General features: G+C 36.8%; 2 protein-coding genes and 1 pseudogene across 3 annotated transcripts in view; 1 reads left to right on the top strand and 2 right to left on the bottom strand.

The window, feature by feature from the left end:
- LOC146454077 (proto-oncogene tyrosine-protein kinase receptor Ret-like) overlaps positions 1-27,185 on the top strand; it is a 118,970-nt gene that overhangs the window by 84,392 nt on the left and 7,393 nt on the right. Inside the window, exons 9-11 of one of the 2 annotated variants that reach the window (XM_085095846.1) lie at positions 23,591-23,609; positions 24,174-24,213; positions 26,870-27,149. In XM_085095846.1, coding sequence (XP_084951972.1) covers positions 23,591-23,609; positions 24,174-24,213; positions 26,870-27,149 — 339 coding nt within the window. Of the gene's footprint in view, positions 1-23,439; positions 23,610-24,173; positions 24,214-26,869; positions 27,150-27,185 lie in introns of those variants that run through there. The other variant, XM_085095847.1, reaches the window with a different exon arrangement.
- LOC146454067 (uncharacterized) overlaps positions 251-27,185 on the bottom strand; it is a 186,370-nt gene continuing 159,435 nt past the window's right edge. The window contains exons 2-6 of the mRNA XM_085095891.1: positions 9,055-9,105; positions 8,362-8,391; positions 7,409-7,456; positions 4,434-4,463; positions 251-3,066 (exon numbers count right to left, since the gene is read on the bottom strand). Coding sequence (XP_084952017.1) covers positions 2,555-2,968 — 414 coding nt within the window. The 5' untranslated portion in view covers positions 2,969-3,066; positions 4,434-4,463; positions 7,409-7,456; positions 8,362-8,391; positions 9,055-9,105 and the 3' untranslated portion in view covers positions 251-2,554. The remainder of the gene's footprint in view (positions 3,067-4,433; positions 4,464-7,408; positions 7,457-8,361; positions 8,392-9,054; positions 9,106-27,185) is intronic.
- Positions 24,229-26,872, bottom strand: LOC146454078 (EF-hand domain-containing protein 1 pseudogene; annotated as a pseudogene).

Genomic DNA, 27,185 nt, shown 5'->3' with positions numbered 1-27,185 from the left:
TTTACATCACTGTTGATAGGATCAACATGCTAATGTATTGCAGTGGCCCTCAGAAAATGGATGTTTTAAAAACATTCTCAAGAAGTAATGAACTACGTATAATATTCTTAACCTTGCAAATATGGTTTTTCCTGATAAAGATCATATTGATTTTTTTTCTTTTTTTCACAGAAAAGGTTTGGAAATTGTTTGGAACAATTTTAATGAAAATTTTCTGTTCCTTTTTTTTTTAACAATATTGATAAGAGTGAACCGGAAGTCAACTTTCACTGGAAGTTATGTTACACGCATGCGAACTGATTGACAGATTCAAATAAAAGTCCCTGTATTTTGGGGAAGAGCGCTCCATGGGAAAATGTTTTGCCTTTTTACAGGAGTTTTGCCAATGGAAACTCCGGACTTTTTTGGGAATTTGACCGGGAAAATTTAGGAAATTTAGGGAAACAAAACCAGCTATTAACAAGAAGCAATATACCCCACCTTTAAGCTTTAACCAACTGGTCCCTGCTATTAGTCCCCTAGTGTGTGCCGACCTTTGTGGTATAAATGGGCAATGAGCCCCTCTTCAACTAACCCTTAATTATTATATCCTAAATAATTTAAGTGTTACGACTGATTCAAGCATGTTTTGCAAATTCTAATTATACATAATCAGGAAAAACCTTTTAAAAAGGGCTTTCCTGATTAAGATGATATAAAGTAAATAATAATACTTTCTTGACTTTCAAAGAAAAGTTTGGGGAATTGTTTTGAACATTTTTTTATGAAACCAGTATACAGTATAACAGTAATAAACACACGTGCCTTAAATTGCATTTGACATGAACAATTTTTGTTGCTTATTTGAAAGGCTTTACGATGTAGAAATGCCAATGCAAATAAGCAAACATGAAGATGTCATAATATTGACTATTCAAAAATGCGCAAATACTGATTCAATATCTCTGAAAATATTTCTGGAGTGATCTTCAAACTTGGCACCATCATTCAAAGTCAAAAGGGGAGCAAAATGATGCCTGTCATGCTGTTGCCGTGACAATACTTTTGTTACTGGCCCTTTTCAAAATATAAACTGAAATTCCCAGTTTTTTTTTAGAACAAAAATCGTCTACTCCAAAAAATCTATTAAGGAATCTTTTAGGCAATATGGGAAGTATCAGGACCCTCTCTCTCACTTTGTGAGGTTGAAAGTTGAGATATTTGTTTAAGAGATGGAAAGGGACTGGAGCAAAGTAGGTTGCCATGACAACCAAGCTACTGGACTCATTTTGTTCCCTGTTTGATTTGAAACTCTTATGCCAAGTTCAAAGAGTACCAAACCACTAGAGATATTTTTGAATCAGTATTTACGCATTTTGAAATAGTAAAAAATGTGACATTATCATGTTGCCTATTTGCATAATACAAAACGTCAATATCTTCAAAACACAAAAATCTATTCCAAAAAAGAAAACGCCATTAAACTTGACATTGAAAAGCCTTTCAAATAAGCAACAAAAATTTTTCATGTGATATGTACTTTACTGTAATGAGCAATAAGCCCCTCCAACTAACCCATATTATATCCTAATTTAGGTGATTTGATTGATCAATATAATCAGGAAAAAAGTAATACTTTCTTGACTTTCAAAGAAAGGTTATGGAAATTGCTTTGAACATTTTTCATGAAGCCAGCTATTTACAAGGAGCAATATGCCCCACTAGGTATCCAGCATAGCAGTAATATATGCACGTGCCTTTACAGGTGTTTATGGCAATGAGCAATAAGCCCCTTCAACTAACCCCTGGGGTTAATTATATCCTGATGTGGCGCTTATTGAAAGATCTCCATAGATCTACAAAAACAATACAATGCAACTCTAAACAGCATCAAGGGGATGGTGAGATCTAAGTTGAGTAAAGACACCACTGTCCATAAAACGATTTAAAACTGCCAGAAGAGACAAATTGGGACCATCAAAAGACACTTCTGTTAGTTACTGTTATATTTTTTGAATACATACAAATATACTGTTGACCTAAAAGGAAATATTGCTTCTTTGTTTCCACTTTTTAAATGAGCGCTGCCCTTGAATAAGTGCCACATTTGAGGAGGAAAATATTTAATAAGCGCCACGGCGCTTATTCGAGTAAATATAGTAAGCGTTATGATTGATCACAACATCTTTTGGAAATTCTTAACTATAAATTCAGGAAAAACCTTTCAAATAAGGGTTTTCCTGATGAAGATGTTACTAAGTAAACTAAATAGTTTCTTGCATGACTTTCAAAGAAAAGTTTTGGAAATTGTTTTACTCTGACTAGAACATTTCTTTTACGAAACCAGCTATTTACAAGGAGCAATATGCCCCACTTGGCATTAAGTATAGCTTTTAGTAAGCAGTACTGTATATTTAGGTGCCTTAACAGGCATCTATGGTAATGAACTATAAGCCCTCCTTCAACTTAGCCCTCCTTCAACTAACCCCATGCCTTGCCTCAGACACTGTACCATTGACAAGCTTAACACGTCAAAATTTGTGACTGCTACTTAAAAGCAACACAACATTTCTGTTCAAGCTGGCCATTCGCCACTTCTTAAATCGAAAGTGTCAGCATGTAAAAGATGTTGGAATGCCGACACAGGGCGCTGGAGATGATCAACCATATACCTCATATCTTGGGGTGCTACCTTCTTTAAAGTATACCTTCCTTCATTCTTATGATATCCAAATTTCAATTGTTCATTCACCTTTGCTGAGTTGAGAAATAATTGGTGGTTCAATACAGCCCACAAAACTAACAAGTACTTTTGCCTCCAAGGCAAACCACACTTTAGGAGAACATCTTTCTCAGAATTGTAAAGGAACACCACAAAACCCTCATTGCTAGCTAATATTGTAGGTATTAAAGTTAAATTAGGGTGGCGGCTATGATAAACAAAAGAAAATGCTATACATGTTGCTATGGCTTGTGATGTGGATGACATGCCTGTCCCTTTTTTCCCTTCCCCTGCTACATTCTTGCCTGGTGACAACTTGTTTGATCCACTAGCTTCTTCTGCAGCACTATTACCAGGAGAATCATCTTTTTAAAACAAAAAAAATATATTAAATCATTTACACTATCAGGGACCACGGACCATATTTTCAATTGGGGGGTGGGGGGGCTAATTCAAATGCCGTAGGTTTAATACGTGCGCCTTTCTTTTCTAACTATAGTTAGAAAATTTACACACTGATGATCCAAAACAATACAAGCTAACTAAAGTTATACCTAAGCAGGCTTCATGGGTTAAACCTTAGTGTGCAAACATACAACCAATCCCAATGCTTAGTTTTTCGCACGTGCGAGAGGGAGCACATGCGGATCAACATAAATATTCAAAACCAGCAAACAAGTGTGAAAAACAACAGGCGAAGGAAAAAAACATTTTTGATATAAAATACAGCCACCTCAAGTGTAGTACTGCAATGAATTTAAATGTGCGCAGTTAACATCACCGATAAAAACTAACTGCTGAATAGGCGTGTCGTTGTGTAACAAAAGAACACGCAACTATGGTTATCCATGTTGGCCGCGCTCATCCATCGTTTTGGATCATAAAGGTGTTTATTCCTAACAATAGTTAGTTTGATCAGAAAAGAGGTCACAGTACTGATTGGAAGCTAACTAAAGTTATTTCTGTCCTAACGACCACAGCCGATGTTTTCACCCTTCTTGGCATCGTGAATGCCCTTTCAACGGTTGCACTTGAAGCAGAATTCATGAGCTATCACATCTCTCCTGATCAGCAACTTTTGTTAGGTACCGCTTCCAAAATATTGGCAGGCTGTGACTAACAATGTGCTTGTTTTCTGAATAAGAAAAATGTCCAAAATCTTGGAAGATCTTTTCCTCTCTGGCACTCCACCACATCTATGTTGACGTAAATCATACAAGTCTCTTGTTTGATTATAACGCTGGACTGTACGTTCCTGCGTGATTACGCGCTGCAACGGCATGTCATCGATTGTTTCAGATTCTCTTTTGGGACTTTTGATGGCAGTGGCTAACGTATGCCATTGAGCCGACCTGTATACAGCATGTTGTCATTCGACTGAATTCTGTCTCTGGAAAATTTTTTACCTGCACACACCTCGTCAAGAAATGTGGGTTTCTTTATAAGTAAGCAACAATGTCAACGTGAATGTTAACGTGCTTATTGGCCACAAAAAAGGTTAGCCAGGACCCCGGGGTGATAAGATTGCATGTTAACGCAACTTATTTTTCGACCCGGCTAGGTAGGTTACCCACCTCCATGTAAAAAGCCGCTTAGGTGGCCTCACTTTCTTAAGGTGCATGCATTACCATAATTATTGCAAATTGCTCATGTCGAGTAATCCGTTACGCCCCTGACTATATAAAACCATTAAGTAATCTATTTATGCTAAATTATAACAAAACAGTTTTACCTGATCCTTTGCACCTTTTAGCCGCAGGTCCTGTTGAAAGAATCAAAAAAACGGATTTATAATTCATAATATAACAAAAAAGAGAAAATGCATGTAACAAGGAGCTTTTGGAATATCAACAGTTAACCTGCAATCAGGGCCAACAAAGATATACATGTACATGCAAAAACTTTATGTAGCCTGTTTAGTTTCTCACAAGAACCTACAGGTATATATATGGTGAAAAAAAACAACAACAACCAGGCAACCAGGAAAATAAAGACTGAAATTGTCTGACATTTGCCATGAGGACAACCAGAATTTTTGCCTAGTTTTGAGCACTGAGTGAGACAAAAACAAACCCAAATAAAACAGGTTATTTCCCACTGAAAATGCCAAAAACCCCTTTTTTTAATGCAGTAAAATGCAATTCAGGTGGCTTACTACAGTTTTAAGGGATAAAATTTCCCAACTTTGAACTTTTTTTAAAAATGCTAAAACATGTCTTTCCCTGTTTCGTATTACTGTTTGTTACAGTATATAACCATCATATGAAACATTTCAACCATACAGGCGCTAAAGATAGTTAAAATAAGAATCAAGTGCTTTAAGGGGGGACTGGGAGCTAGCAGTTTCAATAGCATTTTTCTCAAAATCCACCCATATGACCCTACCTTAAAAATTTCATAAACTAGAAATTGCCTTTGCTTGAACACCCATGGATGCAAAAAATAAACAAAAATCTGTAAGACAGATTTTTTGCAAAAGGGGAAAATGTCATATTTTTGCTATTTTAAGGTAATTCCTCTGTTTTGCATTGCGCATCCTTACTGCGCACAAATTATTGCGTCATAAGCGCGCACTCACAGCGCACACGCATGAAAGTCCTACTAGATTCCCTATGAGTCTAAGCTCGGCAGATAGATTTTTTTTTTCATTTGCTAGATCGATTCTAATTGATATTTTTTTTTTCGCCGCGTTTTAGCCTAAATGCCAAAATTTCACTTCAGGTCCGGTTTGGTTCAAAACCGCACAAGGTGGGGGCCTTGGGATAGTGGTGTAATGACATCAAAAGCAGAAACTTAAGGATCTTAAGGAGGCTGAATATAGTTTTTTTTGCACATGCTTGTGCTGATGTGAGGCAGCGCGCACTCAAAGATTGCAAAAATCAATCATGGTGACAATTTATTTGTCCAATACCTGTTCCATATGTGTTATTTTCATTCCTAAAATGACACACTGTTGTAGGTTTTAGTGTTCTTATAGAATACTACATAAAAAAGTTTCAAGAAGCCAAAAATCCAGGAATTTTGCAGGATTTTTGCCATTGCTATGAGAACCCAACTGAATGCAGTGCATGCATAATTAAACACAAAATTGAAAATAGATTGATTTCATGACTTTTGAACCACATCAACTTTCTCGGAAACGCAAGTGTTGCTCAGGAACCACTCGATAGAATTTCATAAAATTTGGCAGGGAGATACTTTATAAAGCGGCTAGTAAGTGAAGATAAAAGATATTTGTAGTTTAACAAAGAAAATTTTAAATAATCAAATTGTCCTTCAACAACAGATGGCTGAAAATCTGTCTGTTAAAATACAGTTTTAACAGTGTTAACATGTGTATATATTGTAAGTGACTAGTTTGTTTCAGCCAAATGATGAAAAAATCTATTGACTCAATTTTCGGTGAATAAATAAAACCTGATTTCCTCCAGTCATGTTACCATGGCAATGACAAACACGCCACCTTAGCTATCAAAATAAGAAAGTTTATCCTTTTAACTGATGTCTGATAAATTTGGTGACCGATGGATTAGCCATTTTTAAAAAGATGGCAAATGCGGTGCAGGTATTATGAACTGTGTTCAGCAACCTTACACAGAGAACTTTAACAACAAAGAACTCTTGCATTCCCTAATAGTCAGCAGTGTCGGCACATATCTGCATTTGTCAAACTAAATGTGCTTGTGGATTACATAGCCTAAGGGTAAGTTTGTACAGGAAGGGTTTTCTCTGACATTTGCCTTTGCTTTAGCGTGGCAACTTATCGCCCAGGCAGTTCTTTTGCCACCCCTTCCCTCTCTCTTGCTACTGATTTGACAGTCTAAGAGATGCCTGTTTCCCTTACTACGTGGGGGCTCATGGCTGCTGCCAGCCATGAGAGCAGTCCTCATCTAAAAGCTGGTAGCCAATAGTGGCCTGAGAAGCTCCTGGATGTTTCAGGCATCCAAATCTCCCTAGAAATGCAGTTGTTAACAACAAATGGCATACATTCCAAGTGTTTCGCAGTAAATATAAACATATTAAAATTATAGTACATGTAAGGATTTAGATCATTCAAAACAATCATGAAAAATAGTGAAAATGCTGAACAACTCTTACAGCACGTTTTTCATGGTTTTTAGTTGGCTTTTTTGTGGTGGTTCCATAGTCTCAACAGTTGATTGATAAAACAATTCTGATAATAATTTTTTCTGTATCTTAAAATTATATTTTTGGTCCAAATGGTGAATAAAGCAAGTGGGGAAGTTTCCTTGTTTGTTCTGCCATGAAACTTTCTTTATCCTTCACCCCATGAAAACAGATAACAATTTTTTTTTGCTTCCACTTGGATAAATTAGTTTTCCATAAATGAAAAGCAGTGAGCAAGTCTAAGCGAATCATATTTCATTTAAGTAATATGAAATGCTTTTTGTCACTAACAGTGTGTGCCGGCCGTCTTTTTACTCTGCGAAAGCAAATAAAATTCTGCTTAAATTGCACTTTCAAATGCATGTAAAACACATGATAGCTTCAGAGCTTCATCATGACTTATTAGTTTTCATAAAAAAAAATGGGACCACTGAAAAAGTCCCCATAATCAAAAAGTCTGGATAAAGGAGGTAATCAAGGTTCAAGTGTAGACACAGTTCACTTGATTTTAATTTATTTAGTGATTTTCACTTTGTATTTTTTGTAAAGTTTACTCACAATAATGTCTAGTATACTTACCATTATCATCATCGTCATCATCATCCTTGGGTTCTGCCTCTATAGCACCTTAGGAGAAAAATAATAAAAAAGGCATTCAATCAAAATCACTGACCAACACTACTGCACCTGCATGCACTACTGAAAGAATATCAAAATCAACCACTTTACACAACATTTAATTCCAAAACAAAATGACTGTCAATTTCATTTCTATTTTCTGCCACACAAACAAAGATAGAATCATAATACAATGAAAAATAAATAATTAAAAACAAATCAATATACAGGAAAATACATTTTCATAATCTCCAGGAAAAAATGTGAGTTGAAAAATTTAAGTTTCCTGACTTTTCATTCACTTTGACAACATCTAAGACTTTCCCTTACCTTTTACAAAATTCAACTACTTTTCCCCAAAGTTGAAGACTATGACACAGAAGATGCCCCTCCCCGTGCTTCATTTTAACAGAAAGAGTATTATAAAAAAATCATATACTGATTTTCAAGTGTTGTAAGTTACAAAGGTCATACAAAATGTAACTTATCATTGTTTCAAGTGGTTTCACAGCCTAAACCTGTCCCTCCAGTCCACAGTGTTCTCTGCATGTCTACCAAGCTGATACTGCACATCTTTATTGCAATGTGTCAAGACGCATCTATTCAAGCTGGCTTACAATTTGTTTTAATATATATATATATATATATATATATATATATATATATATATATATATAACATTTTTAATATTTTTAACATTTTTAATGTTTTTAATATTTTTAATATTTTATCGTTTAATCGTTTTGATACTTTTAGTTAATATGCTGTAAAGAGCTTCAGAATATTTTATAATTTTAGCGCTTTACAAATGTAAATTATTATTAATTATTGTAAAACTTAAGAGTCCTAGACAGTGTGGTCCCTCTATTTTCAGGAAAGTAATCACTGTATTTACCTATAATCACTGTATTTACCTATTCCAGCAACACAACAATCTTCAGAATCTGCAATAATAAATATTTAAAGTCTATACATGACTTGTATAAAGTAAACTCCTCCTTCAAATAGACCACTATTTGCTTGGTTACCAGATAGATACATGTAGATAGATGCAATGCCTGAGGACACATGGTTACACATTATTATATTGCCTTCTTTAGTGACTACTGTATCTAGATGTCTATTGAGTAATATGTGACTTGAAGATCCAGGCAAAGCTAGAAGTGCGGGGATTAATTATCTTGGTGGTGTGGGGCTAAGTTAGAGTTGTCATGCAACAGGGGGAGTAGCCTGGTGTGTACAAATCTAGTTGAACAATTTTCATCATGGATGGAAAGGTGGTTACACTCTACATCTTTCCTGCAAGTACATTGTATAGAAGGTCCAGGCCCATAACAAATTGATGAAGAAATGATGCTTGGGGTGAAGAAAACAGTTCCAAAAGGTTAAATGCAAACAAGTTTCTTCAACACAACTTTTTTCCGTTATTCAATGACATAACTTTGCTTCATGTGAAAAATTGATGCTGAACAAATTCAGCAAGGCCAACAAGCTTGAAATCAATTTCTTATGAAAAATATAAATTCAAAGTCTACCATTGAAAGCTTAATTTTTTAGTTGCCTCAGGTAAACAGGCAATAAGTTTGAGTTTTTTAACACTGACATACCTCTTGGACAAGCAAACCAGTCTCGTTCTCCAAATAATGCACCTTCATAACCTATAAGGATAAATGTTACTAATTTAAGTATACAGTCATGTAACTGGCTATCATATTTATTTATTTATTTATTTATTCATCTTAGGGTTTTACGATGTAATTTTTATGTTTTTTTTTAGTCATCTTGTAATTACTGAACTCTGAATCGTACAGTCCAAGTTCAAGCCCTGGCCTGGATCATTGCGTTGTTTTCTTGGGCAAGATATCTACTTTCACAGTGCTTAGATTCCACCCGAGGCACAAATGTGTACCAGCAAAATAATGGTAAAGGGGAACCCTGTGATGGACTAGCTTTCCATCCAGGGGGAAGTAAAATACTCCTAGTTACTTAAGATAAGCTCCCTGTATGGGCCATGGCTCGACGCAAAAAATATATTGCTCTTGGTGTGTTGAACAATTATTCTGCATGAAAAATTACAGTTGTTGTAAAAGAAAAGAAGATAATTTATGTCTCAAATGTGACAATGTGCTACACCTTTTACTTTTCTATTACAGTGGAATCCCGATTTTTCTAACCTCCAAGGGAAACAAAAATTGGTTCGAGGAATCGACGGTAAAAATGCAGTCTTTGACTAAAGAAGAGAAACGACTTTTGCTTCGAGTTATAAGGAGTATAAAAAGAAATTAAGGGTTCGAGAAATCAGGACTCCACAGTACTTTGTCTAAGGAAACATTTCACTACCTTTTTATTTTTTGAACGTAATATGATCACAGACAGTGTAAACAGCCACAAGCGAGCAAGCAGTGTCTATTTTTTCCTAGCATGCAATGCAAAAAATGAGAGATCTAGATAGAGTGGCAATAGCCTCCTATGCAGTCACTTTTAGGGGCTAAAGTGTTTTGCTAGCCTCTAAAAACGACTGTGTGGGAGGCTAGTGCAACAAGCGCCTGCCATGTTTTTCCCTGATTTGCATAATTCTTATTTCTCCAGTAGCATGTAGTATTTCAGGAACAACTAGATTCATAATTGCATGTACTTGGGCTTCTCTTTATATGAAAATAAATTTTCTTTACATAATTTAAGGTGGTAGAACTGCTATAAACAGGTCCGTTTTGAGAATAAATTTCACAGATGTACAAGGACTTTTCAAAATAAAAACTACATAGGCTTACTAAATCTATGTCTGAGGTGTCAATTTTCACACCTTAGGTGTGAATTTGGAAATTAATTGCGGGCTCATAAAACTAGAGATTGCTGGTTTACTGTTTTCCTTTGATAGTTACGGAAATAATTTAATTTGGGGCTGATTTATGACAAAAACATCTAATCACCTTAAAATACGGGGTATGCTGGTATTTATTTACGAAGATATCGGGTTAGATATATTTTTATGTGTCCTTCAACTTTGAACAACCATAATTTTGACTTAAATGTCTCGTTCATACCGGGTATTTAAACAACGTTTCCCCAACATAACACAAACAAACGGTGCAAATTTTACGGAGATCTGATAATTCTACACCGTTTAATTGCAGGTACCTTTCTACGTTGTCTGTCACAGCAGCGAAATAAGCAATTTTAATCAGCAAAATTCGCCCTCGAATGCTTGTTTTTTGCTACACCATATTGAATTCTCATAGGTAGACCCCTGTTCAATGTGTCCATGGGAGCATTAACACAATTGCTACGCAAAATCTAGGGATTTTTCCAATTGCTGTCGTAAGAAAACATGGCGGCGTAAACAATTGCGAAACGCATAGCAACGCTGTAGCGAAAGAGACTTCATGCTGCGTTTTGGCTTTGACTCAGCGAGGGTCAGATATCAAAACAGCTTCCTCGTAGACTTTGAAGGGCTAAACAAAGCATTGGAATTAGGAAATGTCCAGGAGTTAAAAGGGAAGATGTTGTACCAAAGAAATATTCCCACTTTTCCCTACAATCTCGCTAGAACTGTGAAGGCAGGATTGCATGACGAAAACTGAATTCATGTAAAATAGCTGCCAACGCGATGTCATATCGACTCGGATTGCAGACCGCTAATTATTAACATCGCAAAAAGGCGCTCGTAGCAACCAACTTCGGCCTTTATTTTCTCCGCTCCTAGCTTAAAACAAACCCTCATTTCTTGCATTTGTTCTTAACTCATAAATATCTTTTGAAAAACTGAATTTTTAGGTATGGTTTATTTTTGACCTTAGACCAGTTCTACTACCTTAATAAATAAATGTCACGCTGAGGTCTGCCCATTGGTTATATTTTAGTTTATATTTAGCGATTACTCTCAGGTAATCTTAAATCAACACGCTGACTGATTGACTCCAGTTTTTCTTGTGTCCCACCATTACACGGCAGCTTCAAATCACTTTATGTTACATAGCCCAGCATTAATCAAAAGAAAACAGCTACAAATTTGCTTCAAAAGCTTTTATCACTTCAAGATTTCATTAAGAAAAAAAAAATACCGTATTTTCTCGATTAAACGCCCCCGGCGTTTATTTAAAACTTGGCCTTACAGACCTAGCATTTTTTTGAACCCGGCGTTTAATCGGGGTCCGGCGTTTATTAATGAAGTAAAATTTTCATCATTTTTTGACAAGGCTAAAACAACTAATAAACAAACCCTGGAGGGATCCTCGCAATTTTAAAGACAGCTAGCACTACAACAAAAGAAAGAGAGTGCGTCAGCCATAACAACAGGAACGTGAACATTGCTATATATTTTCAATTTTGTTTTGGTGTACAGCATACATCGTAGTTAATGTTACGCCAGACTTGTTTGTTAAGCATTTATTAAAATAACAAATTAAAGCAGTATACCGTACAGAACGTGCCATAGAAGTGCTTTTCTAGTGAATATCTGTAGTTGTTGGCTCGACGCAAATAAACGCCGTGACCTAAATTAAACGCCGGGACCTCGAACAAACGCCCTGGCGTTTATTTAAAAATTAGCAGTTTTGACCCGGCGTTTAAACGAGGCCGGCGTTTACTCGGGGTCTGGCGTTTAATCGAGAAAATACGGTAATAGTCATAGATTACCTTGATTGATTTAAACTAACTCGGACATATCTGTAACACGGATGAACGAATATACATGTAAAGTACTACAGATTGATGAATCTCTCCTGTCGCGCAAACCTAGGTGATCAAAACATGCAATGTTTGTTTGACAAACATGCACAGTTCCATGCTCCAAACGAACATTTCCATTTGTTTAGTCACCACAGTTGTCTGGGAAACTGTCAGCTTTGAAAAGTAAACATGTGTGAAGAAACGGTCAGGCTTCACGGCTGAGCGCAAATGGTAGTAAGCATTTCAAACTCCATAGATAGAGTTTGCTCGTATAAAGTTCATGGACCGGTTCCATTCCAAAGTAGACAGTCATCATACTGAGGAACTACCATGGATTTAGCGAATTAAAAATCACAGTAATGGACCATGATGATATTGTATTGAGTTCAGTGTTGAATAAAACAATGAAACAGCCAGCTATGTAGGCTAGATATTTACAAGAAGCTTCAGTTGGTGAAAAACAAAGCAGTGGTGTACCTACCTATCCAAAGTCCACCCACTTTGCAATCGGCAGGTGTTTTCAACCCTGGAACTCCTTTGAACTTTTGTTCCTTGTTCATTAAACAGTACCCATTTTGACCAAGGAGTGGAAGAAAGATATTTTTGGCAATTTTGACATTTAAGTATTTTTCTTTAGTATCCCCTTCCAGTGTGACTGTGGCTAAAAGAGCATCATCTGTAAGTCGCCTGAAAGCCTGTTCGTATGACTTGTAGGCTTCTTGTTTTTTAGGCCCAACATTTTTGCTTGCAAACTCCTTGTCCAAAGGAATAGCTCATTAAATGCTAAGGAATGACAGCAACCGAAGAAACGACCCTATAAGAAGAAATGGTATAAAACCCTATGCTCACTTAATAAGATTTATAGCATTCTTGTCCATAAATTATTGCACTGTACATGTACTGCTAATTTAATTTGTTATTGAAGATTTTCATAATATAATTTAAAATAATAATAATTATTATAGTGCGCTTTTTAACATACTAGGTGATCAAAAGTGCATTACAACAATAAATAACCTAAAAATCTACCATAAAATTTAAAAATAATCACTACAATATTTGTTTATATATACATATCTAAGAAATATTTAAAGCTAATTTAAAAAGATAAGTAGAAATACATGTGATCATGCGGAGGCTTACATGAAGAACGTTCCATAAAGCAGGGCTGCAAATAAATTTTTTACCTTGAAAGGACATGTGTCCGACTAGGGCACCATTTTGGTCGGACATAACCACAAAGGTACATTTGAAAGAGTAGCGTATAAAAAAGGCAAATTTTATTTGTAAATGATATAGTCAAATGTTGCAACAAAAATTTGGCCGGACAAAATGTCCGACCAAGGTTGCGATTTCATCGGACATTGGCAAATTTTGGTGGGACATTGTCCGATGACCGACAGTTATTATTATATTATAGTTATTTTTCTGATTGGTCAGTTTGTGATACGGTCAAAATTAGACAAAATCTTGCTTTTCTTATTTTATACAAGAATTGCGGATTAATTCTGTGGCTAAGAGCGAAGTGTTTGTTGAAAATTGCTCGGCTTATAGTTGAGTATACATTGAATCTTCACTCTTACAATAATTATTTTTTGGCGCAAATACTTGGCTATAAGTAGAACCCCTTTCTTACTGAGATTTGGCCAGTTTTTCAGAAAAAAAATTGTCCATATAAACAACAGGGCGTCTTGACATTAAAACATCTAAATTGACAAACAACAACAACAACAAAAAACATTTCTATGTGTGATTTATTTTGATACCAGTGCATCCCTCATATGAGAAACGCAGCTGTTTACTTGTTCTTGAAACATATTGCGACATTCTGCCGACCCCACTTTAGAAACCGACAATATGCAAACTTGATGTTATCCGCACTGTAATAGAAGCCAACGAATTTTCTTCGACATCGTAAGACACTGCTGGTGTTTATTTTTGCGTGATCTTGTGAATCCGTTGAATCTAAGTTGTTTAAAACGAAAACATTAATAGTTTTACTTCGAAATAATTATTACATGTTACTTTGGGCGAACAATACTCAGTTCTAATTGAAACAACTCACAAATGAATATCAAGCTGCACATACCTTTTGAGAACAAAATTCGCTTCCGACAAAATTGAAGCCACTGTTACTAACCTCGGTACACTTTCAAAGTCCGACAGTACTTTTATTCAAAACTAGCCGCAATTAAATTCATCTGCTAATATTATCTAAAGCCACGACAAAAAATTCCAGGCGGGTGTTTATTTGAAATCCATAACCGTAAGTTGTCGGCTGCCATTTCGAGCCTCAGAAATGGCGAAATGAGTCCAACAGCGCTCAACTATATATAAATAACAAAGATGGCCGTAAATTGAATCTCAAGCCTCAAATATTCATACTTTATAAGAAACGATTTGATTGGTTCTTGACCTTGATAATAGCTCCAATCTGATTGGTGTGACATACAAACATACACTGAAACATACATGAATGAAAAACTAAACTTCACATAGCCCACTTGCGCTGAAATATAGTTATTTTTCAAGAAAATAACTCAAAAAGGAAAAATTCTCGGAGTTCGCTGTTAACTGATAATATTTAAAAACTGACGAAGCATGAAAGTGACTCAGAATGCAGGAAATGGCATTTCTGAGAGCTCAGACTCAAAATTTCCCGGGGGAACATGCCCCCGGACCCCCCTAACAAAATTCACATTCACCGTCAATTTTTTGTCCCACTGAGCGTCACTGAAGTCCCGTTACAGCCTTGTGAAAAAAAAAACAGTTTCTTGTAAAGAAAAAGTAGCGATGATGATGGTACACTACTAATTAACAAAATATCTCAATGACAACTTCTGCAACTGTTGTTATGCGGTACTGGTCTTGAGAAACAAGTGACATCGAGACACAGCGCTGTGTTTTGTGCTATGGTTTGAGTGTGGTAGAAAAAAAGAAATTTACTAGAGTATTCAGTGAAGCTCATTGAGAATAGCTACATATGATGTCCACAATCAGCTAAACACATTAAATAAGAGCCTAAAAATTTGGCTGAACTTAGCAGCGATGTTGATCCCCTGCTTTTTCACAAACGCCCTCGACTATCTGAGAGCCTGGAACAGGCTACCATGTAAACAAAATAAAAAGTCTGCATGTGTAAGAAAGAAAGGAGAGAATTATGGCCTGGTCGGGGGGGAGGGTACACTTTTTAAAATAAGAATTAAAAAGTGGGGTCTTATTTTTACATGACAATATTTTTTTATTTTTTTATTTTTTTTTTTGGGGGGGGGGGGGGGGGTTCAGTTAAATTGAAACACAAAATGTTTTGAAAAACCATCCCCCCCCCTCCAACGTAATAAACGATTGGTCCCTTATCAAGTGGAAATTTTTTTCCAATCCAGGCTTGAAACCTACTTTTGCTATTCGAACTATCGCATAATGTATGGGGCTGTGCGGAAATCTTACCTACATTTGCAGTGTTTATAGAACAAACAAGATCTACCTTCTATAGGGAAGGTGAACCGCGTGGAATTTAATTTTTCTTGTTTACCTTAAACGAAATATTGACAAGTAGCTTTAGCAAAAGTACTTGCATGAATGACAAATATATCTGGAGCATGCGTGACTCACGTCGAAATCGAACGAGCGGGGTTTTCCCCTTATCAATGACGTAATCAAAATGTGCCAAGGCATGCTCCTATTGTCGCATTACTCGGCAATAAATTATGAATTCCCGAATAGAAGGATTGGCGGTTTAAAAAACACAAACACAGGATATATTCCTATTAGATAAAAAACATTCCCGACTTAAAATATAAAACCACGTGCAAAATAACAGTTATATTGAGCAAAAGGAAAAATACTGCCCACTGAATTTTCTCTGGTGCTCAGTCAAGGGTGCCACACAGTTTGAGGCATCCACAGCTATTTTTAGCACGGCCGTGTGAAAATTCACGTTGGAAAGTTTTGCATATATAATTATGAATAAAGGTTTGAAACTGTATTTACTTTGCGATGGAAGCTGTTTCTCTGAGCAGCAAAAATAAATACTTCACTTCTTGGAGACTTGAAAATCCCAAAACCTGTTGAACTCACCTTTTAGAGAAACAACACTGGGATACAGCTGAGAACGTGGACCAACGTTATGCGCATGCGTAGAGGTAAAAACATCTTGTTCTAGAATAAATACTACCACAAGGAAAGCAGATGCTCTCTTGAAACAAATATATGCCTGTTCTCATAATTAAAAATTAAAAGTAACGTAGATCCACGACTTGTTTTTCTTAGTGCGTATGGTCAAATGTTCCACACCCCCTACCCCCTCACACAGCTAACTATTGACTGACACTAGTAATTAATAAATTAATATGAATTTCTTAATCAAATTAAATTAACAATTGCTAGAACCAAAGCCCAGCCATTGTTGGCCGAGGTAGAGGCCCGGGCCCTGATTAACCGACAAAACTAAAAAACAAAATACACGGCTTGCAGAACACGAACCGCTGGGGCTCATGCCCCGCGCGGTTAACAATAAATAAAATAAATAGACTGCAGAACACGAACCGCTGGCACAGACGGGTTTATAGCAGAAAAGCTGAAGGCGATCTAATTTGTCAAAAAAAAAAAAAAAAAAAAAAACAGAAAAAAGAAACTTGTAACATTTTCCCGCGTGCTGACCGGGATGAATGAAAGTGGCAGCTTTGTTCAAGTTTGAATGAAATCGAGAGCGTTTTGCATCAAGTTAAAAAATTGAGTACTCGTCTTGTGTGCCAATCGCTCCGGCAAAATTTTCTACAAATTTCTAGCCTCAAAAGCTGCCAAGAATTTGCTGTGTCAGCTGGGCCGAGCTAAAAGACTGGAAAAGCTTTTCAACGATTTCTCAGGTGAGTGATTCTTTGTTTACTACGCAAGCAATTTCACGATCTTTCCTCAGTGTTTTGACAAACGCATCTAGTGCCTTGTTGCTTGCAAGAACTCTGGATCTTTTATGAAACTAAATGGTTTTTCAAGTGGGTCTAGATCTGATGTTTCTAAGAATAATTAATTTGTACACCGTCTATCTTTTTGTCTGCCAGAAAGCTAAAATTTCTCGAGGCACTTCAGTGCGAGCTCGGATTTTCTCAGGTGGTTTTCTCCATCTCTTCAAGACGAGTCGAGATCTCTGTTTAACGGTTGCGAGAACCAATCTAAGGAAATACATCCACTGTTTGTAATTTCTGAGCCCCAGAATACGGGACAATCCAAAAGTGTAGCGAAAACAATACTTTAACGTACGTTTTTGCTGAACTGTAAGCTTAATTTGCCAGTTCATAAATAGAAAGGTAAGCAGTAAAAGATTTTGTACAAACGATTACAATTCTTAACAGCAAACTTGGTTGTCTTTGTTGTGTTCAGTATAAAACATCGTTATTTATAGTTTGGTGTTCTTCCGAGGTCGTTACTTTTTGAAAGCGCTCTGCCATTTTTCTCCCGGACGCATGAAAACTACGTATATCGCAGGATATCTGTTGTGTGCGGACGACATATATTGAGCTCGCAATGACCATATCATAATGTGTTGAATAATAAATCACAATATGTCTGTTCCCTCGTGAAAACAGTTCAAAGACCTTTAATAAGTACATTTAGATCTAGACATAAATTCTTCTGCCACCTACATTTCGACCAGAATAACCCGGCCTTAACTTCGTCAGGGTGAATAACTGAACCGTACGCTACACATGCCACCAGTACACTGTAAACTATAACGAGATTTAAAAACGCGCTACATAACTGAGGGCTTGAACAATCGATGAAACCGATGATCGGAAAATCAATCGATGAATCGATGACAATCGATGCCTTGTTAGTTAATTGGCATCGATTGGCATCGGCCAATCGATGACCAATCGATAATCACACAAAAGTGGTCGCAACTCATCGATTGTCATCAATTGGTGTTAAAAAAAAAAATTTCGGTATTCCACACGTTCCAGCATGTACGTATACGCTCTCGCAGTACGCACAAATGTTTCAGATTTGAATTAGTTCACCGGATTGTTTGTATGCAGATGCGACTGGAGACGAGTGAGCTCTGAATGGTGGGTGATGTAATTATACTGAATTGTATAAAATAAACCAGAATAAACGTGAATAGGCTTCGGTAATCACTTTATTACTTCTTTGTCACAACAGAGGTGCATAAAGTAAACAGGGTAAAAAATGAATAAAGTTTACTGCGTGCAGGCTTAAATGGGTGAGCCGTATAGTAAAAGCTGGAAAAAAAGAGACCATATCGAGAAACTTAGAGCTGCGCGGAAAAAAGCCAACAACACAACATGTACAGCCTCTGTCCGAAACACAGTTATGACCGGTCACAAGAGAACTATAGGCCATAGTTTGGACTCAGATTCTTTTTGTAAATCTTGACTGAAAATAAAACGCATCAAAAATGAGAACCAATCGATGACAATCGATGTCAATTAACTGATCGATTGGCGTTGATAATCGATAAAAATTGATAATCGCTGAAATCGATAATCACAAAAAACCCGTGCATCGATTGTTCATCGATTATCAATATGAATCGATTAATTGGCATCGATTGTCATCGATTGATCGATTGATTTTCCGATCATCGGTTTCATCGATTGTTCAAGCCCTGATAACTGTAACGAGGGTTACGGTTTTTTTCGCCAACGAGTAGTTTCGCCAACGTCGAGTTCGCCGTGCTCACGCTTAAAGAACGGGAAATTTTTGTGTTTTTCTTCTGTAGTATAGTAATAGTTAATTCGGGATTTGCTCAGCATTATTTCAATTTAGTGCAGCTGATTCATCACTATCATCTGCGTTGGAGAACAGACAACTCGGCGAAAAAACCAGTTAATGTAACACTGTAACAAAATATATCCATAAAAAGATAATGTCTCATGTTGCCTTACCATTGGGAAGAATTTTGGATGAAATTCTGTTTTGGAGAAAGGCACACCCCAACAGTTTGGCGCCTCGTCCCTGATGTATGCAAAATACACTCCTTCGACGTCCATTTTGCGCTAACGCGACGCCACCACACAGTGCACCGGTACAGCGGTGTTACTCGTCACCATGGTGATCGGAAAGGAGTGGATTACCAGCCAATGAAAAAGGTCTCTTCAATTTATAGGGTTTTGGATCTTGTGATGGGTAAGAATACGGTACTTTTCTTATTTTCTTTACCCTCTATCCAGGCGATTCGTACCCAAGGACGATTTGTAATCAGTCGATTTGTATCCAATTTCCGACTATTCGTTCGAATTGCTGGATTCGCTAGCATCGTTTTCTAACGAGTGAACCGTCGCAGATGATGATATGCAACATGCCAGCTTTGACTGCCCTGAATAATGTGAGTTTTTACTAGTACACTTTGCTTGATTTTAATAATTCAAAGTTTAATGTCAAGCTTGTCAAAAACCATTTACCTTCATTAACGTTAACAGTATGAAGGCAATGCTCTTTTACAAACGGAGACAAAAAAAATGCTCAGTCTGCAGTCTGCACGGTTTACCTGACCGTGCAGAATCAGTTGCAAAAAAGTCCAGCATACTCTTGACTAATAACTCTAGTGTTTAATACTACCCTAGCGAGTGGAAACAAATGTTCTATCGAGAAAGTGCTGACAGTTGATGGTTAGGTGTCTCTTTAAAAGTACTGAAAATGTGTTTTAAAAAGGACAACACAATACACGAAAAGAAAATGTGAAAAGTAAGCTTGAGGACAAAATTTATTTATTACAGTGAATCTCACAAATGTGCCCCACAGAAGAGATTGGAAATTCTGGGGGCCAGGGAGATTCTCACAGACCAAAAAAAAATTAAAGAAATGTATGGCCTTTAATTCGAATTTCCAGATGGAAGAGGGTTTCTTATTTAAGAAATCCCTTCCATGGGGTAGACCTACATTTTGGAGCCACACAATGGTCTGGGACTCATGATCAGGTCAAGTGAAAAAAATGATATCAAAGCTAAGTTTAAATGTATGCATTTTTTTCAGGTTCACTTCACATTAATACCTTTCACTGAAGAGAGAACTTGACTGTACAGTTTGTGACTAAATCTGAAACTTATAAGGCTAACTGTTTAAAGCCCTGGCCAAACGGGAATTATGTTTGATGACCAAAAATTATCAAACATTGTTCGGTGATCAAACATTTTACCGTTTGGCCAACTTGTCTGATGACGTTTGAACTCCATCAAACATGCGATCAAACAACATCAAACATTTCTTTTGTGTGAAACAAACGTGTTTGGCTGGCAGATTCCGCCACAACTCCCTGTGTTCTGATGTTTGACAATGTTTGATAAAACATGTTTGATGATGTTTCATCATCAAACATTTCCTGTTTGGCCAGGGCATTAATAGTAAATCACAACCAGCTTATGTATGCAAAAGTCTATTAATATTTATTGCAGTCAGAAACCCATAAGGGGTTGAAACGTGCAACTTTCCTTTGTGCACTTAGAAACAAGCTTCCGAATATTCAATTTATTCAAAAAATAACCCAAGAGAATTTAACCAATCAAAATTGCAATAGGAGCTGCTGCAGATCCTCTCCCGCAAATTCAAACCTTTGCAAGGAATCACCTGTAGTCTGCCTTTTTATGTCTCTTTCACTATTGTTGTTGCAAAATTCAAAGAACTCTTACTGTACGCGAATTCGTCTCAACAAGCAAGGTGCTGGATGTAAGCAATGTATAAGAAGGTAATTGTCCTGAATATAAACATCAAAATGGTCAGCTTCATTAAATTTACAGCACATGCTAACGCACACGAGAAGGCTTTATCTTGTTTTTGACAACCTAAGTAAAATAAAGTTAACATTTGTTTCTGTCAGTACTTTAAAAAACTTTACTAAGACACAGTTAATGAAATTCTTTAGTTTCTGTACGAAGTTTTCAGCTTCAAGGTTGGAATTCAAGTAGTTGGCGTAAAAGAAAAATTTCATTGCGTGTGTCGCTACGTGTATAATGCACGCGTACAATCTTCATGTTTCCAAATATGGTATTTAGCAAAACTGAATTTTCCAACGCTGTGAACGCACGTTACTTGTTTCAAACTCTTATGGGTTTCTTGTACAGTGCAGCAATTGGATGGTGATGAAAATCATCAGCTACTTTGCTTAGAGAAGTGGGCAGAAGGATTCTTTCAGAGAGAAGGTCACTCGACTTAAGCCAGATGCCTACTTCTAATTTTATTAAAATCCCTAATTGATTTTATTGTTGTTGTAAATAAATGTAGAAGTAAGCTAAGTTTTTCTGGAGAAACATTTCTCTACACTAGGAGATAAATTAGGAATATATTATCAATGTTAGTACATGTTTATATATACACACTTAGTGATTTTGGTGTTTCAAGCAATCTGATTGGTTCACTATCTCTGGCTAATGAGCATTAGTATTCACTCCCTAACCAGCGAATGTTGTTCCAAACAAAAACAAATTGGCTGGCATAAACTTGTCTTCCATCAGTGTTTCTGAATCAGAAATTCTACAAGAAAATACTTAAAACATAAAGAAATGGGCAAATTTTTAAGAAAATTTTACATGGCTGGAAGGAAGCGCCGGTCATAAATAATTACAACAAAATAAAGCAATGCTCACCTCTATCAATTACAGCTGCCACCGATATACACTTAATATGCTACCATTCAAACAGCAAGCCATTTTCAGCAATTGATGACAGTGAGTCCGCAGAAGCAAGCAAAGCACTTTATATGGTTTAGTTACCAGGTCAAATATGTTCCAAAGTCCTTAAAAGAGCTACATCTGTTCATCGTTTCTTTATTTTGAAAAAAAGTAGCTTTCTCAGAATTGTCATTTCCAATCTGTTTCAATTTTCTCTAGCCTCAGCCATCCTTGATCCTTTTTGTTTTAGAATCACTTCGTTGGAGTGTTTTTCCTCAGCAAACTAATATTTTTAGGTTTTTCAATTATAGTGACTTCAACCGTAATTTAGACTGTCAAAGAAATGGCTCAAAATATCATGGCTTAGCTCCTTTAAACTTTTTTTTGACCCACAAATCCACGAGAAAACTAGTAACAGTGTTCTTTGGTTTCCGTTGTTTCCAAGGATTGTAGCAATTTGAGAATGTGAATGAGTTCACTTTAAGGTCAGGCTGAAAAAGTTGCAGGAACAAATATTCTTCTGTTTCATTTGTGAAAAACTTTCACAGCAAATAGACTAATCTGCAGTGATGTTATAGTGAAAGTTGAGGGTTACAAATTAATCATGTAACCTTACCTTTTATATCCAAAGGTGCATCATGGTATCTGGCCTTTCTACAAAACTGTTGCTCCAGTTAAGTCATATAATAACCTTTAAGTGCAGTTGGCAATTTGTTTTATTATTGTTAGTGCGACTGCGTGTGTAGTTTAGGTGATAATAAATTTAACAGAATTGTCCAAACTATTTATTTTTTGATTTATTTAAGGCTAAAACTCTTTATAAAGAAACCTAATGATTTTGAAGTCATCATGTTAATGCTTGAGTCCCCACAGGGTCTAAAAAAAAGTGATTAAGTCATCACGTTACCTCGATGATGACTTCATTAAGTCGAAAACTTTCGATTTTTTTTTCTTTTTTAAGGATTTTTAGCCTTGTAAAAAGTTTTAATGTTTTAAATCTAGCAAATCTTTGATCAATAAAAAAAACTACATTACATGGCAAATGTGAGTATCTGCTTGATGAAATGTCTGTGAGTATTTGCACATTAAAGTAGTTTTTTCCAAACAAACTACATGGTCAGCTTTCAAAGATGATGTTAAACTATCTCTGTAAAAAAGAAATTGAGAAAACGGTTTTTTTTCTTACTCACTTTTTTGAGACCTTGTGGGGACTTGTGGGTAAGTGTTACTCAAAACCGTATTATGGGGACGTATCTACCTTGTAGCTCAAACCCAAATTCTGGCCAAAAAATGCAGTTTTAAGGGCATGTATTTGTGGGGTCTGGATTTTGTCCCCACTATTACAAGCGGACCCCACAGTGCGGGTGTGTAACTATACTTATGTCCTCATAAGTCACCATGCGTAACTACTTACTTACTTACTTACTTACTTACTTACTTACTTACTCACTTACTTACTTACTTACTTACTTACTTACTTACAGCCATGTAAAAAGCACTGCAAAAGGTAACATTTCTAGTCCAGGAACCACTGTCACGTGGCCGATCGTATTAGCCAGACTATTGAGATACTTGTTTGTTGGATTCGCATGATGATAAGAGATTACAAGCTCTGTCTGAGGTTAAGGACATTCGCGTTTAAAGTACGGTGAATAGGATAACCTTAAATCTTTCAAACACCTCAAACGCCGAATCCCTTAGTTATCTTCACTACTGCCAATGCTAGACATCGAAAGAAAGGAATGGATGAAACTAATTAGCATTATTTTTCTAGAAGATCCTCGAAGAGTTGGATCTCCGTGGTTAGGAGGAAATTATGATTGTTGTTTACTTAAAGTATTTTTCTTGTTTTCAGGGAAACTTAAGACAAGTCAGTAAGTAACATTCGTTTTTAATTTGATATTTGATACTTTTTGTTTATATGACGTATTTACGCCCATTTGGCACGTATCCGTTTTCGTTTTCGTTCTTCCACACGTAATCATTTTCCTTTGAGAACAGAAAGGTTTTCTTCTCCTGGCCACACCAACCCGATGTAAACAGTGTTACTGAAAGCGGCACTTTTCGAAACCAATGGCCGTTACCGTTCATCTTTTACGAAAAGGTCTCCAAAATTTGAGTTTTCGGTGACCTCTTTCCAGCGAATACCGGTGAATGGACGCAAAGCACATAACAAGGTTTTCATTTTCAAACAAAAACGGATACAGGTGAACAGGTCCTATAGGCGTAGATTGTGCACGGTAAAAAGCACTTAAAATTTAATATAGGTACCCCACTCTCGAAAGCTTTTTAAAATATATAAATACTTCAAGAAAATTTTGTAAGCTAACGATCAGTTGAGCAGTTTTAGAATTAAATTCTTTTGGCCATTCATTTCCAAACGTTAATCAATATCGAACCCAAAACATTAAAAAAGATAATATTTTTGATTGTTTTAGAAGGCACGAATCCGCAAAATGCGTGGACGTTGTACCGATGGTAAGTGTTGAATCATTCACAACCACTCCTGAAGTAAATGATATGCACAAGCATGAGCAAGAGACTATGAGGTAAGAGAGCGAATCCCCCATACATGCCCCTCTTCCTATGAAAATTTTTTTCAATCTTTTTTTTTGTTTGCGTTGCTATTTTAATGTCGACATCTTATTGGTCAGTTAGAGTGACGTCATTAAATTTTAAACTCAATGGCGGATTATAATTTCCCAAAATAGCATGGCGCGAACTAAAAAAAGATTGAAAATAATTATCATGGGGCACAGGGATTCGCTCTCTTACCTCATAGTCTCTTGGCGTGAGATAAAGCGAAGCGTTTCATTTGCTTATGCTTATGTTTGCGTTCGTGTCACGCTGGCCGGTTGGACGCACGGTGATTTATTGATGCCTCTTTACACTTGTACTTCAGTGTATCGCCTAGTTTGAACAGGGCTTTTATTTCCTACTTTAAAATGTCGGCAAGAATATATATAACTGCGCGAATGAACTATTTTTTTCATAAACCATTTTCCAACATTAAATTTTACGTTAACTACCCGTTAGTTTTTAGCCGTTTAACGGATAAGCGTTAAAGTACTTTTTCCCGTGTACGGTCACATTTGATGAAGTCTTTCTTTGGAGGCTGAGGTACAAGAGACAAGCAAGACTGAAGGCTGTCCTGAAGAGAACCAAACCCATTGTAGGGTGGGACATCCTTTGGTAAAGGTTCTCTTGGAGCTCCTTGCACATCTAGGAGAAAAGTCATTTATTCCAAAGTGACTCCTGTAGTAGTTCTTTGTAAATTCATTGCGGTCATTAAGGATTCTTCTTCCCAAGATGAAGAGAGTCTGACCAACCATCAAGTCTCGCGGTGTGAACCAGTCCTTGTTTTCATGATCAGAGAGTTCCAGAACACAGGAGGGAAGAGATCATTCAACAAAAGCTCTGTTCTTTGGCAATCTTTGTCGGCACACCAGCACAAGGAAGGGTTCTCTTCCATCGTTAGTGGCGTGTACTTCGCTTATCTTCACAGTGCCATCTACCAGGTAGTAATGAATAATACAAGGCCTCATTTCTCTTAACATGTCTGTCCCTATCATCCCAAACACAGTAAAATCTTAGCACTTTCCTGTCCAAATCCGGAAACTGTTTCAGTTTGTCAAATGAGGAAGGTGTCTTGTAGCTGCGAAGGAGCTGTTTACAGGATTCTGTGTAGAGATCTTTTCCTGGTATCTCTGGCTGGTTGAGCTCTATTCCCTCACTTGCCATGTATTCCATTGTCCATGTACCACAGTCATAGAGATGAAACACTTTCCCATAAAAGGTAACATTAATGCCCAGGTTGAGGTCCTTCCAGTGCCAATATTCAACAAGATCATCCTTTGAAAGACGCTGTCGCTGATGAGGTTTCCTGGAGGAATTCCACTGTTGTTCACTACCGGTTATACTACTGCAATAGAATCATCCTCCAATTAGTAATAAACCTTTACTGGACGAACTCTGTAATATTCAGCTGCAGATTCATGCACAGTTTACTTGAAATACCCAAAGAAAAGCTTTCTTGTCAAATCCCACATGAGCAGGGACAAAATCTTCTGGAGGCGCCTGAACTTTTTGTCCGCATGTCAATGAAGACTTGAGATTTGCAAGTTCGTCCAACCCCTCCTGTGTTAGTTTATTCACTGGTATTGGGTCTCCACCGATACCTTTTTGAGGAGCTATTGGTACGGAGTAGCCATTCATCCATCCCAGAGTTTGAGGTCGATGAAATTTGGCTTTCGTCGGATCTGTGAACGTACTGCTGAGGAGAAATGGAAGAGATGTCATCTTTGGGTCTTTTTCGCTTTAAAAGGTGCGTGTATTTCACACCGATTTTTTCGCCGAGTTTTTTTCTCTGCGGCTCAAAAGACCTCACTAACAAACATGGCCGCTGTCGTTGCTATTTGGATATTTTGTGAATATTGCTATGAATGTGTTTACGTCCTGTAGATTCGGGTTATATGAGATTTCTGAGCTTCGTTGGTTTAGCACAGAAAGCAAACAATTTATATTGAGGAAGCTATTAAGGTCTCACATAACACTTCCCATCAGTTGTTAATTTGAAGGTTCTTTAAAATCACTCTTTATCAATGAATGCCACAATAATGGTTTTAAACACATGGCTCAGCATTGGTAAACAAGCTGTGTTCTTTTTTAGTTAATTTGTTACCATAGCAACACTATAACGGGTATTTAAAACAGCCCTAAATTTAGCCTTAACTGATTATAACTAACTGAAAACAACTTCGGTGACGTACTTTTTTATTATCGTATTGCAATAGGCCATCTTCACCATGGCGTCATTTACGAAAACACCACCAGAATCCTTCAGTTTATTGTTTTGTTGTTTAGGGATATTGTTATCTAAACCTCACTGGGATTACAAAATTTAAACAGGAAACAACAAACGAAGAGGATCTTACTCGTTGTAGTAAAATAAAGTCATCGTGAAAATCGCCGACTAGCAACTGTTTGCAAATTTTAAAACAGTTCAGAGGCACCTTAAATTTGCACAAATTTTCAGGTGGCTCTGAACGCCTACCTCCAAGTGCTGGAAACCTGGAAACCATTGTGTGGGTCACCTGCATTTAAACAAATCTGATTGTATATCATTTGTCACCAGAATCAAATTAATAATCTCGCAAGGGAAGACAACATACAGTCTCGTAGCAGACCACAGTCGATCGCAGTCCAGTCGGAGGTCAGTGGGGTTCATCAACCTCCCACTGATGGCTATTATACGCCACTTCATCCCTCAACAAGAAGCTGGGAAATAAATCGAGAACAAGTGAACATTATCAAAATCATTGGTAAAGGGGCCTTTTCAAAAGTTGCCAGGGCAACAGTGTGGAATTTGCGGGATGAGCAGGGGTACACGGAGGTGGCAGCAAAAATGCTCAAAAGTGAGTTGTCAATTTCTTTTAGTGTGATAACGTTTC

This window comes from Pavona decussata, unplaced genomic scaffold (genome assembly GCF_977016875.1).
Source record: "Pavona decussata unplaced genomic scaffold, jaPavDecu1.1 SCAFFOLD_315, whole genome shotgun sequence".
Lineage (NCBI taxonomy): Eukaryota > Metazoa > Cnidaria > Anthozoa > Scleractinia > Agariciidae > Pavona > Pavona decussata.
Note: the sequence above shows the minus strand (reverse complement) of the source record. Positions and strands in the feature narration are given on the sequence as shown.